The sequence below is a fragment of the Boleophthalmus pectinirostris genome, unplaced genomic scaffold (genome assembly GCF_026225935.1).
Source record: "Boleophthalmus pectinirostris isolate CB_2022bp ecotype Guang Dong unplaced genomic scaffold, ASM2622593v1 HiC_scaffold_2825, whole genome shotgun sequence".
Classification (NCBI taxonomy): Eukaryota; Metazoa; Chordata; class Actinopteri; order Gobiiformes; family Gobiidae; genus Boleophthalmus; species Boleophthalmus pectinirostris.
Window position 1 is genome coordinate 1,123,992 of NW_026571290.1, and position 17,500 is coordinate 1,141,491.

General features: G+C 46.4%; 1 protein-coding gene across 1 annotated transcript in view; it reads right to left on the reverse strand.

Moving 5' to 3' along the window:
* Nucleotides 1–5,978: 5,978 nt before the first annotated feature.
* tmem178bb (transmembrane protein 178Bb) overlaps nt 5,979–17,500 on the reverse strand; it is an 18,498-nt gene continuing 6,976 nt past the window's right edge. The window contains exons 2-4 of the mRNA XM_055159907.1: nt 6,959–7,072; nt 6,510–6,647; nt 5,979–6,229 (exon numbers count right to left, since the gene is read on the reverse strand). Of these exons, the coding sequence (XP_055015882.1) occupies nt 5,979–6,229; nt 6,510–6,647; nt 6,959–7,072 (503 nt within the window). The remainder of the gene's footprint in view (nt 6,230–6,509; nt 6,648–6,958; nt 7,073–17,500) is intronic.

Below are 17,500 nucleotides of genomic sequence, written 5' to 3' on the forward strand. Positions count from 1 at the left end.
GGGGGGTCGCCTCTCCGCAGATCTGACCTGGAACTCGGTCCGGTTTGGTCTCCATGACGACAGAAAGGTTTAATGCTGTACTGTGGAACATCCGCCAGGAAAGTGTTAGAACTTTAAAGACAAACGGTGTAACATTTTCCTCTCGGGGTCTGGTGCGTCTGTCTGGAATGTTCCACAGTACGGCATTACCGCACTGCACATGTGTCTGTCGTCACATGAGCAGGTCACATGACCTGTTTAGACCAGGAGTGTCAGAGTCATTTTGTTCCGGGCGTCGTGTCCAACCGACTTTGATCCAAAGTGTCCGGATCAGAAAACTCATGTCATATAAACCCCAAAAATAACAAGAAGTTCAAATATTTGTGCAGAGAAACACAAATCTATTACACAAATCTTTTTTAACTGATGAACTCTTTCCTTTACAAAATATTATAATATTATGAACAACCTGAAACTTTAACGAAAAATACAATTTCAACACAAAGTTTTAACATGAACTTGTCTGTAAACAGGAATAAGTCCATTTTTGTTGTAAAATCCTGCACTCGGCTCCACTTTTCTCATGTTGGACATTTTTCTGATGAGGGTCACGGTCAACAGTCAAAACGATCGTCCTTTAAGAGCGTTTGGAAAGAGACAAGTCTTCATTTGTGCTGCTCTGGTGGGAGGGGCCACGTACAGAGACGCTGGAGACGCTGCTGTGATAAACACCACAGAAAATTAACAAGATTTGAATAAAAAATATCATAAAAATATTTTAGAAGAAAATCAGCCGAGGGCCAGATTAAAGGTCTTGGAGGGCCGGATCTGGCCCCCGGGCCGTAGGTTTGACACCTCTGATTTAGGCCAAAAAAAAAAAAAAAAAACACCTGGAGTCCAACAAATGAAACACTCTGTGGGTGTGACGCTAACCAGAGGCACTGCTCCGTCTGAACCTGTCACTCACGTTTGACTTTAACCTGAGCATAAAGACCTGAGTGACCTGAAGTCCGACAGGCAGGTCACCAACTCCCTGAAAAATAAATAAGAGACACCTCATTGGCATGGCCGGTGTCCTGTCGATTTGAGCTACCCGTCGTTTTGAGCTGCACAGCACTACTGCGCCTGCGCCCCCCAAACGCTGTTCCAGTGTAAATGCCGTCGATTTGAACTTCCCAGGCACAAGTGGAGTCACATTTTAAAAGTCTTTTGGTTTGATTGTATGTTTTGACCAGTTGTGTGTGTAAACGTGTGTGTGTTAGATTTGTGGAGGAACAACTTCGTCAGGCTGCAGGTAGCTCATTTCGACGGGGCAGCCCATTTTGACAGAACACTGTAAAACACTCTCGCTGCTCTGTGAGAGTTGAACCCTCAGACTCTTCAAGGTTTTCAGTGAAGGCCCAAAAAAAAATATTGAATTCATTTTTGTACTATTAATATAATTTTTCTATATTTTTTAGTCAGTGAGAAATAAACTCGACACTAATAATCATTTCTAGATCTTTGTTTTAAACTTGGACTGGGCCCAGTCAAGCAGAAGTAAACAACAAGACCAAAACTTCAAGGTTAATTCATGTGATATAAAAGTGTATTGAACAGATACATATTTACTCTAGTTTATCAAACTGTTGACCTTTTTTCTGTTCCATTTTTGGTTCTAAAGTTCCATCTGTTTTAAACAGACCATGAATGAAACATGGAACAAAAATTATTTCCCAAATTTCAAAGACCTGAAAATCATGTAAATAAATGTTTGTATTTCATCATATCTTGTGTTATTCCATCTTTGAACTGTTGATGAAGGGACAGGATTAAAAAAAAAAAAAAAAAGTATTTAAAATGATAAAAATGTTCTTGGAAGGACTGACATATTTTATAGAAATAGTTTCTTTCATTTTGAAGTAATATTAAAGTTTTCAGAAGAAAAAGTGACAAATGATGTAAAATCCTGCACCTTCTACTTGTTTGTACAATTTTCCCTCCGTTACTTTTCCCTCCGTTACCATGAACTTTCTTAATAAAAAATCTCATGAGTCAAAAAGTCAGAGGTTTTTCAACCTAATCTTGTACCATATGGTAGAAAACTATATGAAGCAAATATTCAAACCAGTTTGTTAAGGATATGGAAGTGAGAACCAAGAGTTATCACTGTTTGGATTTATTGACCAAAAAGTGCTGCATATTTCATTCCCTCCGTTACCGACATGAGTTTTTTATTTTTTTGTCTTGAACTTGAAAGAATCTCACAGGTTTAACTTGACCCTGTTGGAGTGTAACTCTTTCCTACATTCTGATACTTTACTTATTTCAATAGTTCCTCTAGTTTCTGAAGAAGAGACATTTGAAAGTCAAAAATCTGCCCGTTTCCTCCGTTACCACTTGACTGGACTCATAGATTTTTCTTGAGAAACAAAGTGTTAATATAATGGAATGGAAATGGACCAATCACATTTTTCTTCCAGTGGTTTCTGGGTAAATTAGTGACTCCCCCCCAAAAACTGCGCTGGTTCTGTAAATGTTCTTATAAAGCATCGTTCCACTGGTGAAACACTGTTTCTTGTCGTGGTGATACGGGACAAAGTGCGTCTCTTTTCAGTTCAATACGGGACATGTACTTTTGTTTCTGAACACGTTGGCGACACCGTAGCAACAGGAGACAGGACCTTCTGGGTGAGTTTCAGTTTCACGGTGACCTCAGACGCTCCGACCGCAGGAACATGAACGCGGGTTTTTCTTGAGTTTTCAGATGATCCAGAGTGCGCTCGTGTTTGCGCTGTGTCTCCATGGTGTCTGCTGAACATTCCACCATAGACGTGCATGGAGAGCGCCCCCACGGTGATGTCAGTGTTTCCATAGATTCTGTTGAACGTCACCGCTCCACCTCTGCTCCGCCGTCAGCAGAGGGCGCTGTGATGCTCGTGTGTAAAGTACAAACTAAAGTGTGACAAACTCCGTTTAAACGACTGAACATGAACAACACAAAACCACAACACAACTGTGTGTGTGTGTGTGTGTGTGTGTAAATGTGTGTGTGTGTGTTTGTGTGTAAATGTGTGTGTGTGTTTAAATGTGTGTGTGTGTGTGTTTAAATGTGTGTGTGTGTGTGTGTTTGTGTGTGTGTTTAAGTGTGTGTGTGTGTGTGTGTTTGTGCATTCAGACTGACACAGGTTAAAGAGCACACTTTTATTCGGTCACATGGAGGTTAATGTGTATGTGTCTGTGTGTGTGTGTGTGTGTGTCGTGTGTGTGTGTGTCTGTGTGTGTGTGTCTGTGTGTGTGTGTGTGTGTGTGTGTGTCTGTGTGTGTGTGTGTGTGTCTGTGTGTGTTGGGGGGGGGGAGTTTCCTGTGATGACATCAGCAGAGGAATCCAGTTTTTCACCTCAAAGACACGTCTGGATCTTTTGTTTTGTACTTTTTTTTTTTTTTAACACACCGTCACTGAACTGACCCGGACTAAACCAGAACTAAACCAGAACTAAACCAGAACTAAACCAGAACTAAACCAGAACTAAACCAGGACTAAACCAGGACTAAAAAACCAGAACTAAACCAGGACTAAACCAGAACTAAACCAGAACTAAACCCGGACTAAACCAGGACTAAACCAGAACTAAACCAGAACTAAACCAGAACTAAACCAGGACTAAACCAGAACTAAACCAGAACTAACCCGGACTAAACCAGGACTAAACCAGAACTAAACCAGAACTAAACCAGGAACTAAACCAGGACTAAACCAGAACTAAACCAGGACTACTAAACCAGAACTAAACCCGGACTAAACCAGAACTAACCCGGAACTAAACGAGAACTAACCCGGACTAAACCAGAACTAAACCAGAACTAAACCAGAACTAAATCGGGACTAAACCAGGTCTAAACCAGGTCAAAACCAGAACTAAATCGGGACTAAACCAGGATTAAACCAGGACTAAACCAGGACTAAACCAGGTCTAAACCAGGACTAAACCAGAACTGAACTAGGACTAAACCAGGTCTAGACTGGGTCAGATTTAGACAAACATGTCCGTGTCAGATCCACACTGTTTTCACACATTTCAGTCTGTCGTGTTTTTGTGTTTTGTGTTTTTGGTGTTTTTGTGTTTTGGTGTTTTGGTGTTTTCGGCGGCTCGGGGGTCGGACAAAACCAAACCCGGGATTCCGCGGAGAGTCCGTGAGGAATCCCGCCGTATCCCGGGAGGCGATGACGTCATGAACGTTCCGAGGGTTTTCGTAGAGTTTTCTGATTCTGTACAACTTTTTACACCGTCGTCGTCTTTGAGTCCAGACCGCTCCAAAAACAGCCCCAGACACCCAGGCGAGACCCCCCCCCACCACCACCACCACCACCACCACCACCACGCCGTCCTGGAGCGGCAAAACCCTCCACTTTCACTTTCACTTTCCCGACGCTGAAACACAGAGTCGATTATAATCTCCAGTTTGTGTTTTTTTTTTTTTTTTTTTTTTTAATGATTGAAGACACTTTTTTTGTTTTTTTTTTGGACACGAACAAATGAAGAGACGACGAGCGACGAGACCTGGACCCGGACCTGGACCTGGACCCGGACCTGGACCTGGACCCGGACCCGGACCTGACCTGGACCTGGACCCGGACCTGGACCTGGACCCGGACCCGGACCCGGACCCGGACCCAGACCTGGACCTGGACCCTGACCCGGACCCGGACCTGGACCTGGACCCTCCGGACCCGGACCTGGACCTGGACCCGGACCTGGACCCGGACCTGGACCCGGTGTAGGTCTGGGCCTGGCAGGGCATCTGGACCCAGTTCACACGGCAGTTTTTTTTTCCTTTTTTGGTCAAATTTCTCTTTGTTTTCTTCACTCTGTCCATAAATCTGCTCTTCATCACTGTCCCTCCTCTTCATCACTGTCCCTCCTCTTCATCACTGTCCCTCCTCCTCTTCATCACTGTCCTCCTCCTCTTCATCACTGTCCCTCCTCCTCTTCATCACTGTCCCTCCTCCTCCTCTTCATCACTGTCCCTCCTCTTCCTCTTCATCACTGTCTCCTCCTCCTCTTCATCACTGTCTCCTCCTCTTCATCACTGTCACTGTCCTCCTCCTCTTCATCACTGTCCTCCTCTCATCACTCCTCCTCCTCTTCATCACTGTCTCCTCCTCTTCATCACCTCCTCTTCATCACTGTCCTCCTCACTGTCCCTCCTCCTCTTCATCACCCTCCTCTTCATCACTGTCCCTCCTCCTCCTCTTCATCATCACTGTCCCTCCTCCTCCTCTTCATCACTGTCCCTCCTCTTCATCACTGTCCTTCCTCTCTTCCTCTTCATCACTGTCCCTCCTCCTCCTCTTCATCACTGTCCCTCCTCCTCCTCTTCATCACTGTCCCTCCTCCTCTTCATCACTGTCCCTCCTCCTCTTCATCACTGTCCCTCCTCCTCTTCATCACTGTCTCCTCCTCCTCTTCATCACTGTCCCTCCTCTTCATCACTGTCCTCCTCCCTCCTCTTCATCACTGTCCCTCCTCCTCCTCTTCATCACTGTCCCTCCTCCTCTTCATCACTGTCCCTCCTCTTCATCACTGTCCCTCCTCTTCATCACTGTCCCTCCTCTTCATCACTGTCCTCTTCCTCCTCCTCTTCATCACTGTCCCTCCTCTTCCTCTTCCTCCTGCTCAGACTCGTGTGTTTTTGTTCCAGGCGTCGGTTCGTTTGGCTGCGGCGACACGAGTTTTTAGTTCCTGTGATGGATGTTTTTAATTTGTTAAAGTTTTATGTTTTATTTCTGAGTTTTGTGTTTCGTTTTTCAGAGTTTCCTGTTTCGTTTTTCAGAGTTTCCTGTTTCGTTTTTCAGAGTTTCCTGTTTCGTTTTTCAGAGTTTCCTGTTTCGTTTTTCAGAGTTTCCTGTTTCGTTTTTCAGAGTTTCCTGTTTCGTTTTTCAGAGTTTCCAGGTGTTTCCGGCGGCGGGTCCTCGGTGGTTCCGGCGGCGGGTTCTCGGTGGTTCCGGCGGCGGGCCTTTAGCACACCGTCCCGTTCTCGTGGCGGCTCTTGGGGCAGGTGGAGCGGGGCAGGGGCTGCACGGACGGGGCCAGGGTGCAGAAGAACCCGGAGATGAGGGTCAGGCCCAGACCGCCCCAGGCCGAGAACATGGACCAGCCGTAACCGTGGCCGATGTCGTCCGGGAGGCTGTACAGGTACCGCGGGAAACGGGACAGCTCGAAGTTGATCCCGGCCACACACGTGCACAGAGAGATGATGCAGAAGGTCCCTGAGGAGAGAGCGACGAGAGAAAGAGAATCAGAACCACAAAGTCACACGAGAAAAAGAATCAGAACCACAAAGTCACACGAGAAAAAGAATCAGAACCAAAAAGTCACACGAGAAGGAGAATAAGAACCAAAGAAAACGGCACTGGAAAATGGAAAGAAAGAGAAAAAAGAAAGAAAGAAAAAAAGAGATAGAGGGTGTGTCAGAGGTGAAAGGTCAGAGGTGAAAGGTCAGAGGTGAAAGGTCAGAGGTGAAAGGTCAGAGGTGAAAGGTGACTGTACCTCCCATGAGGAAGAGGAGTCCGGCCACGTACTGCATCAGGCCTCGGTCCCAGCAGCACCCGAGGGCCCCGACCACCCACCCAAACAAAATGATGGCCACCGCCATCCCCATGAAGCCCGCGGTCATCCTCCGAAGATCTGCAACACACACCGGGTCAGGACCGAACCAGGACCGGACCAGGACCGAACCAGGACCGAACCAAGACCGGACCAGGACCGAACCAGGACCGAACCTGGACCGAACCCAGGACCGGACCAGGACCTGGACCCTGGAGGACCGGTCTGGACCTGGACCCAGGTCTGGACCTGGAACCAGGACCCTGGAACCAGGACCGACCTGGACTGGTCAGGACCGGACCTGGAGGACCTGGAACCAGGACCGGTCGAACCTGGACCTGGGTCTGGTCTGGACCGGGTCTGGACCGGGTCTGGACTGGGTGTGGACTTACGCAGGGCGTGCCACTCGTCCTGGCGGATGGTCTTGGTGATGTTGTAGGACAGGTTCTTGGGGATCGTGGCTGAAGAATAATGATACTTTATATAAGAACAACGAGACACCAGACCTGCAACAGACGACAGGAGAGAGGGATGAGAACCACAGGAACCGAGAAAAGACGACAGGAGAGAGGGATGAGAACCACAGGAACCGAGAAAAGACGACAGGAGAGAGGGATGAGAACCACAGGAACCGAGAAAAGACGACAGGAACCGAGAAAAGACGACAGGAGCGAGTGAATGAATGAAAGAGGAGAAAGTAAAGAAAGAAACAGCACGAACAGAAGCTCCGGCTGTAAAAATATGTGTCTTTCTAAAACACTGAAAATTAAATTAATAAAATATTAAATTTTTATTCCTAACAGTTTCTATATTAAAGCAGTGAAGGTTCTATTCTCCTTCAGGATCTTCTCATCGTCTCTTTCCTCCTGACTCTTTATTTCAAAAACAGTAGAAGATGCAGATCTTCTTCTGTTCAGTGTTCGTCTGTAAACCTCAACACCGACCGACACGAGGACAGAACAGAGTCTCTGTCAGTCTGAGTTCATCATGAGTGTGTTTACAGGTTTAGTCTCTGTGACGTTACGTAAAGTTGAATGAGAATGTGTCCAAAACACAAATACTTCTGAAATACTTTCTGGGGCAGAATCTAGTTGTAGTCGTCATCGTACTTTCTTTAGTCAAACTAAACTGGAATTCTCACTGACCAAATGTGCGACTGCAACACAACAGAACCTCTGCCCACAGACAGAACCTCTGCCCACAGACAGAACCTCTGCCCACAGACAGAACCTCTGCCCACAGACAGAACCTCTGCCCACAGAACCTCTGCCCACAGACCCTCTGCCCACAGACAGAACCTCTGCCCACAGAACCTCTGCCCACAGACAGCCCACAGACCCTCTGCCCACAGACAGAACCTCTGCCCACAGACAGAACCTCTGCCCACAGACCACAGAACCTCTGCCCACAGACAGAACCTCTGCCCACAGACAGAACCTCTGCCCACAGAACCTCTGCCCACAGACAGAACCTCTGCCCACAGACCTGCTCCATCACATGTTCAGGGCTCTGCTCCACTGCACTCGTGTTTCCTCTCACACAGGACAGATTCTGCACCACAGACGACCGACCTACACACACACACACACACACACACACACACACACACACACACAGACGACTGTCCTACACACACACACACACACACACACACACACACACACACACAAGACGACCGACCTACACACACACACACACACACACACCACAGACGACTGTCCTCACACACACACACACACACACACACACCACAGACGACCGACCACACACACACACACACACCACAGACGACGACTGACCTACACACACACACACACACACACACCACAGACGACTGTCCTACACACACACACACACAGACGACCGTCCTACACACACACACACACACACACACAGACGACTGTCCTACACACACACACACACACACACCACAGACGACTGTCCTACACACACACACACACACACACACAGACGACCGTCCTACACACACACACACACACACCACAGACGACTGTCCTACACACACACACACACACCACAGACGACCGTCCTACACACACACACACACACACACACACCACAGACGACTGTCCTACACACACACACACACCACAGACGACCGTCCTACACACACACACACACACACACACACACACACACACACACACACCACAGACGACTGTCCTACACACACACACACACACACACACACACACACCACAGACGACTGTCCTACACACACACACACACACACACACACCACAGACGACTGTCCTACACACACACACCACAGACGACCGTCCTACACACACACACACACACAGACGACCGTCCTACACACACACACACACACACACACACACCACAGACGACTGTCCTACACACACACACACACACACACACACACACCACAGACGACCTGTGTCCTACACACACACACACACACACACAGACGACCGTCCTACACACACACACACACACCACAGACGACCGTCCTACACACACACACACACACACACACACACACACACACACACCACAGACGACTGTCCTACACACACACACACACACACACACACACACACACACCACAGACGACCGTCCTACACACACACACACACACACACACCACAGACGACCGTCCTACACACACACACACACACCACAGACGACCGTCCTACACACACACACACACACACACCACAGACGACTGTCCTACACACACACACACACACACACCACAGACGACCGTCCTACACACACACACACACACACACAGACGACCGTCCTACACACACACACACACACACACCACACAGACGACTGTCCTACACACACACACACACACACACCACAGACGACTGTCCTACACACACACACACACACACACACACCACAGACGACGTCCTACACACACACACACACACACACCACAGACGACCGTCCTACACACACACACACACCACAGACGACCGTCCTACACACACACACACACACACACACACACACACACACACACACACACACCACAGACGACTGTCCTACACACACACACACACACACACACACACACACACACACCACAGACGACTGTCCTACACACACACACACACACACACACACACACCACAGACGACTGTCCTACACACACACCACACTGAGAGTTCACACACATAAACACTGAAATGTTCAGTAAAACCACACAAGTACAAGTACACACAAGTACACACAAGTACAAGTACACACAAGTACAAGTACACACAAGTACACACACATACAAGTACACACAAGTACAAGTACACACAAGTACAAGTACACACAAGTACAAGTACACATACAAGTACACACAAGTACACACACATACAAGTACACACAAATACACATAAGTACAAGTACAAGTACACACAATGTCATCTGAGTTTGCACTACTAGTATATCCCTGTGTATCAGATGCCCTAAACCAAGGACTAAACCAGGACTAAACCAGGACTAAACCAGAACTAAACTAGAACTAAACCAGGACTAAACCAGGTCTTGTGTCTGGAGGGGAGCAGCAGATGGACTCTCTTCATCCGTGTGGCCTGGTTTAGACTGACCCACTTCTGATCCCCTCCTCCAAAAGATTATACTGCACACAGAACTGAACCAGGACTAAACCAGGACTGAACCAAGACTGAACCAGGACTGAACAGGACTGACTGAACCAAACTGAACCAGGACTGAACCAGGACTGAACCAGAACTGAACCAGGACTAAACCAGGACTGAACCAGGACTGAACCAGGACTGAACCAGGACTGAAACCAGGACTGAACCAGAACTGAACCACTGACTGAACCACTGAACCAGGACTGAACCAGGACTGAACACACTGAACCAGAACTGAACCAGGACTGAACCAGGACTGAACCAGGACTGAACCAGGACTGAACCAGGACTGAACCAGGACTGAACCAGACTGAACCAGAACTGAAACCAGGACTGAACCAGACTGACTGACCAGGACTGAACCAGGACTGAACCAGGACTGAACCAGGACTGAACCAAGACTGAACCAGGACTGAACCAGGACTGAACCAGACTGAACCAGGACTGAACCAGGACTAAACTGAACCAGGACTGAACCAGGACTGAACCAGGACTGAACCAGGACTGAACCAGGACTGAACCAGAACTGAACCAGAACTGAACCAGGACTAAACCAGGACTGAACCAGACTGAACCAGGACTGAACCAGGACTGAACCAAGACTGAACCAGGACTGAACCAGGACTGAACCAGGACTGAACCAGGACTAAACCAGGACTGAACCAGGACTGAACCAGGACTAAACCAGGATGAACCAAGACTGAACCAGACTGAACCAGACTGAACCAGGACTGAACCAGGACTGAACCAGGACTGAACCAGGACTAAACCAGGACTGAAACCAGACTGAACCAGGACTGAACCAGACTGAACCAGGACTGAACCAGGACTGACCAAGACTGAACCAGACTTGAACCAGACTGAACCAGAACTGAACCAGGACTAAACCAGGACTGACTGAACCAACACTGAACCAGACTGAACCAGACTGAACAGACTGAACCAGACTGAACCAGGACTGAACCAGAACTGAACCAGACTGAACCAGAACTGAACCAGGACTGAACCACTGAACCAGAACTGAACCAGGACTGAACCAGGACTAAACCAGGACTGAACCAGGACTGAACCAGGACTGAACCAGGACTGAACCAGAACTGAACTGAACCAGGACTAAACCAGGACTGAACCAGAACTGAACCAGGACTGAACCAGAACTGAACCAGAACTGAACCAGGACTAAACCAGGACTGAACCAAGACTGAACCAGGACTGAACCAGAACTGAACCAGAACTGAACCAGGACTAAACCAGGACTGAACCAGGACTGAACCAGGACTGAACCAGAACTGAACCAGAACTAAACCAGGACTAAACCAGGACTGAACCAAGACTGAACCAGGACTGAACCAGAACTGAACCAGAACTGAACCAGGACTAAACCAGGACTGAACCAAGACTGAACCAGGACTGAACCAGAACTGAACCAGAACTGAACCAGGACTAAACCAGGACTGAACCAAGACTGAACCAGGACTGAACCAGAACTGAACCAGAACTGAACCAGGACTAAACCGGACTGGAGAACCAGACTGAACCAGACTGAACCAGGACTAAACCAGGACTGAACCAGGACTGAACCAGGACTGAACCAGGACTGAACCAGAACTGAACCAGGACTGAACCAGGACTGAACCAGGACTGAACCAGGACTGAACCAACTAAACCAGGACTGAAACAGGACTGAACCAGGACTGAACCAGAACTGAACCAGAACTGACTGAACCAGAACTGAACCAGGACTGACTGAACCAGAACTGAACCAGGACTGAACCAGACTGAACCAGGACTGACTGAACCAGGACTGAACCAAGGACTGAACCAGGACTGAACCAGGACTGAACCAGAACTGAACCAGAACCAGGACTGAACCAGACTGAACCAGGACTGAACCAGGACTGAAACCAGGACTGAACCAGGACTACTGAACCAGGACTGAACCAGGACTGAACCAGGACTGAAAACCCAGGACTAAACCAGGACTGAACCAGGACTGAACCAGGACTGAACCAGGACTAAACCAGGACTAAACCAGGACTAAACCAGGACTGAACCAGGACTAAACAAGGACTAAACCAGGACTAAAACTGGACTAAACCAAGGACTAGACCAGGTCTAAACCAGGACTGAACCAGGACTAAACAAGAACTAAACAAGGACTAAACCAGGACTAAACCAGGACTAGACCAGGACTAAACAAGGACTAGACCAGGACTGAACCAGGACTAAACCATTTTCAGTCCCGGTCTCAGTCCCTGTCCTGGTCTGGTCCTGGTCTGGTCCTGTTAGAGAAACATCTGAGGAGAACAGTTTGGTTCTGGTTTAAATCCGGTGCTGTGTAATCTGCTGCCGTCGTCATGGCGACAGCTGTGACAGATGTTACAGATGTGGGTCTCCAGGTCAAATCCCCCACTGCCCACAGAACCACAGTCCTACAGGAGTTTAGACCCGGGTCGGTCCTGGTTCAGACCTGGTTTAATCCTGGTTTAGTCCAGGTTTAGTCCTGGTTTAGTCCTGGTTTAGTCTTGGTCTAGTCCTTGGTTTAGTCCTTGGTTTAGTCCTGGTTTAGTCCTGGTTTAGTCCTGGTTTAGTCTTGGTCTAGTCCTTGGTTTAGTCCTTGGTTTAGTCCTGGTTTAGTCCTGGTTTAGTCTTGGTCTAGTCCTTGGTTTAGTCCTTGGTTTAGTCCTGGTTTAGTCCTGGTTTAGTCCTTGGTTTAGTCCTGGTTTAGTCCTGGTTTAGTCTTGGTCTAGTCCTTGGTTTAGTCCTTGGTTTAGTCCTGGTTTAGTCTTGGTCTAGTCCTTGGTTTAGTCCTGGTTTAGTCCTGGTTTAGTCCTAGTCCTGGTCTTGGTCTAATCCCTGTGTGTGGTCTGTGGTCTTGCAGCGCTCCCTGGTCCCTGGTCCTGGTCCTGGTTTAGTCCTGGTTTAGTCTTGGTCTAGTCCTTGGTTTAGTCTTTGGTTTAGTCCTGGTTTAGTCCTGGTTTAGTCTTGGTCTAGTCCTTGGTTTAGTCTTTGGTTTAGTCCTGGTTTAGTCCTTGGTTTAGTCTGTCCTTGGTTTAGTCTTTGGTTTAGTCTGGTTTAGTCCTTGGTTTAGTCCTGGTTTAGTCCTGGTTCAGTCCGTTCTTTGTTTTTTCCATTTTTCATTTAAACACAAAAACGAAAACTGAAAAAATGAATCTTTTTCTACTTTTTTCATTTTGGTTTTGGAGACAAATCATGAATAATAAGAAATACATAATTAAAACTTTTTTTTTTTTTTTTAGTTTTCTTATTTTCGTTTTTATTTTGAAAAACTACTGAACGAACGACACGGACTGAGAGAGAGAAGTTGTTCTAAACTCGTCGACCTCTGAGGCGCTGCAGACTTTAGAGTTTAAAATGACTCGGTTTTGTTTGTTGCGTTTTTCAGACAGAAAACTTCAAACGTCTCTGGTACGATTGAGTCTGTTTTTGTTCATTTTATTTCATTTCTTTTTTATTTCAGGCAGATTATGCGTCTCTAGATCAGGGGTTTGCGATCGGTGGCTCTTTCGTTATTTTTTGGACTGTATAATGCACTGAAAACTCTTTCATTGTCTCAAAAATCAGCAGTATGAGCGGTGCACCTTCTGTTCCCTCTGGTTTTGTTTATCGACGTTGAACTGAGTTTCTGTGGAACGCGACGCTCAAACATCTGTCCAAATGTTTTAGTACGACTTTGGTGAAGAAGCCGCTCCTCTTGATGGACTGTTCTCTAAACTCTCCAGACTGTTCTCCAGACTGTTCTCTAAACTGTTCTCCAGACTGTTCTCCAGACTGTTCTCTTCTCCAGACTGTCTCTCTGACTGCTCTAAACTGTTCTCCACTGACTGTTCTCTAAACTCTCCAGACTGTTCTCAACTGTTCTCCAGACTGTTCTCCAGACTGTTCTCTAAACTGTTCTCCAGACTGTTCTCCACACTGTTCTCTAAACTCTCCAGACTGTTCTCCAGACTGTTCTCTAAACTGTTCCAGACTTTCTCCAGACTGTTCTCTAAACTCTCCAGACTCTCAGACTGTTCTCCAGACTGTTCTCCAACTGTTCTCCAGACTGTTCTCTAAACTGTTCTCCACTGTTCTCCACACTGTTCTCTAAACTGTTCTCCAGACTGTTCTCCAGACTGTTCTCCAGACTGTTCTCTAAACTGTTCTCCAAACTGTTCTCTAAACTCTCCAGACTGTTCTCCAGACTGTTCTCCAGACTGTTCTCCAGACTGTTCTCCAGACTGTTCTCCAGACTGTTCTCTAAACTGTTCTCCAGACTGTTCTCCAGACTGTTCTCTAAACTCTCCAGACTGTTCTCCAGACTGTTCTCCAGACTGTTCTCTAAGACTGTTCTCTCTCCAGACTGTTCTCCAGACTGTTCTCTAAACTCTCCAGACTGTTCTCCAGACTGTTCTCTAAACTGTTCTCCAGACTGTTCTCCAGACTGTTCTCCAGACTGTTCTCTAAACTCTCCAGACTGTTCTCCAGACTGTTCTCCAGACTGTTCTCCAGACTGTTCTCCAGACTGTTCTCCAGACTGTTCTCTAAACTGTTCTCCAGACTGTTCTCCAGACTGTTTCTCTAAACTGTTCTCCAGACTGTTCTCCAGACTGTTCTCTAAACTCTCCAGACTGTTCTCCAGACTGTTCTCTAAACTCTCCAGACTGTTCTCCAACTGTTTCCAACTGTTCTCCAGACTGTTCTCCAGACTGTCTCCACTGTCTCCAGACTGTTCTCTAAACTCTCCAGACTGTTCTCCACACTGTTCCCCAGACTGTTCTCTCCACTGTTCTACTGTTCTCTAACTGTTCTCCAGACTGTTTCCAGACTGTTCTCAGACTGTTCTCCAGACTGTTCTCCACACTGTTCTCCACTGTTCCGCAGACTGTTCTCTAAACTGTTTCTGTAAACTCTCCACTGTTCCAGACTGTTCTCAGACTGTTCTCTAAACTGTCTCCAGACTGTTCTCCAGACTGTTCTCCAGACTGTTCTGTTCTCTAAACTGTTCTCCAGACTGTTCTCTAAACTGTTCTCCAACTGTTCTCTAAATGTTCTCCCACTGTTCTCAAACTGTTCTCCAGACTGTTCTCTAAACTGTTCTCCAGACTGTTCTCTAAACTGTTCTCCAGACTGTTCTCTAAACTGTTCTCCACACTGTTCTCTAAACTGTTCTCCACACTGTTCTCTAAACTGTTCTCCACTGTTCTCTAAACTGTTCTCCACACTGTTCTCTAAACTGTTCTCCACACTGTTCTCTAAACTGTTCTCCAGACTGTTCTCTAAACTGTTCTCCAACTCCAGACTGTTCTCCAGACTGTTCTCTAAACTGTTCTCCAGACTGTTCTCTAAACTGTTCTCCACACTGTTCTCTAAACTGTTCTCCAGACTGTTCTCTAAACTGTTCTCCAGACTGTTCTCTAAACTGTTCTCCAGACTGTTCTCCAGACTTTCTCCAGACTGTTCTCCACTGTTTCTCCAACTGTTCTTCTCCACACTGTTCTCTAAACTGTTCTCCAGACTGTTCTCTAAACTGTTCTCCAGACTGTTCTCTAAACTGTTCTCCAGACTGTTCTCTAAACTGTTCTCCAGACTGTTCTCTAAACTGTTCTCCAGACTGTTCTCTAAACTGTTCTCCACACTGTTCTCTAAACTGTTCTCCAGACTGTTCTCTAAACTGTTCCCCAGACTGTTCTCTAAACTGTTCTCCAGACTGTTCTCCAGACTGTTCTCCAGACTGTTCTCCACTGTTCTCCAGACTGTTCTCTAAACTGTTCTCCAGACTGTTCTCCAGACTGTTCTCCTAAACTGTTCTCTAAACTGTTCTCCAGAACTGTTCTCCAGACTGTTCTCCAGACTGTTCTCTAAACTGTTCTCTAAACTGTTCTCCACACTGTTCTCTAAACTGTTCTCTTCAGATTGTTGGAGCTTCGTGGAGTAAAACAGATTCACTGGGACATGGAGGCGACGTTGGGCGAGTTACACCACGATCTGTCGATGGATCTGGAGTCTGGGCGAAGGATCAGACTCAAGTTACTCGTTGTAGTACTCATTGTAGTATTTGTTGTAGTACTCTTTGTAGTACTCATTGTAGTACTCGTTCTAGTACTTGTTGTAGTACTTGTTGTAGTACTCGTTGTAGTACTTGTTGTAGTACTTTCTGTAGTACTTTTTGTAGTACTCGTTGTAGTACTCATTGTAGTGCTCATTGTATTACTCGTTGTAGTACTCGTTGTAGTACTCATTGTAGTACTCGTTGTAGTACTTGTTGTAGTACTTGCTGTAGTACTCGTTGTAGTACTTGTTGTAGTACTTGTTGTAGTACTCTTTGTAGTACTTGTTGTAGTACTCGTTGTAGTACTCGTTGTAGTACTTGTTGTAGTACTCTTTGTAGTACTTGCTGTAGTATTCGTAGTACTTGTTGTAGTACTTGCTGTAGTACTCGTAGTACTCCTTGTAGTACTGTGGTGTATTTGTTCTTTGGGAGCGCCGCGTTTTGAATAATTGATACTTTTCCGCCACACGATATTCACCTGAACAGATGCAGTACTGTGTGTAACTGCAACATGATACTGCGAAGTACAACCAGCAAGAGGAGGAGGGAGTGTAGTAGTAGTAGTAGTAGTAGTAGTAGTAGTAGTAGTAAATATGTATAATATTATGTGTTTATAATGTGTGTATCATTTACTGTGTGTAAATTGTTCAGGTCTGTCACATGAGGACCTGGGTCCCCTCCTACAGTGTGTGATGTGTGTATGGGTCTATATGTGTACTGTAATGTGTGTATGTGTGTATATGTGTACTGTAATGTGTGTATGTGTGTATATGTGTACTGTAATGTGTGTATGGGTCTATATGTGTACTGTAATGTGTGTATGGGTCTATATGTGTACTGTAATGTGTGTATGAGTCTATGTGTATGTGTGAATATGTGTACTGTAATGTGTGTATATGTGTACCGTAATGTGTGTATGGGTCTATATGTGTACTGTATTGTGTGTATGGGTCTATGTGTATGTGTGTTTATGTGTACTGTAATGTGTGTATGTGTGTATATGTGTACTGTAATGTGTGTATGGGTCTATATGTATGTGTGTATATGTGTACTGTAATGTGTGTATGGGTCTATGTGTGTATATGTGTACTGTATTGTGTGTATGGGTCTATGTGTATGTGTGTTTATGTGTACTGTAATGTGTGTATGGGTCTATGTGTATGTGTGTATATGTGTACTGTAATGTGTGTATGGGTCTATATGTGTACTGTAATGTGTGTATGGGTCTATGTGTA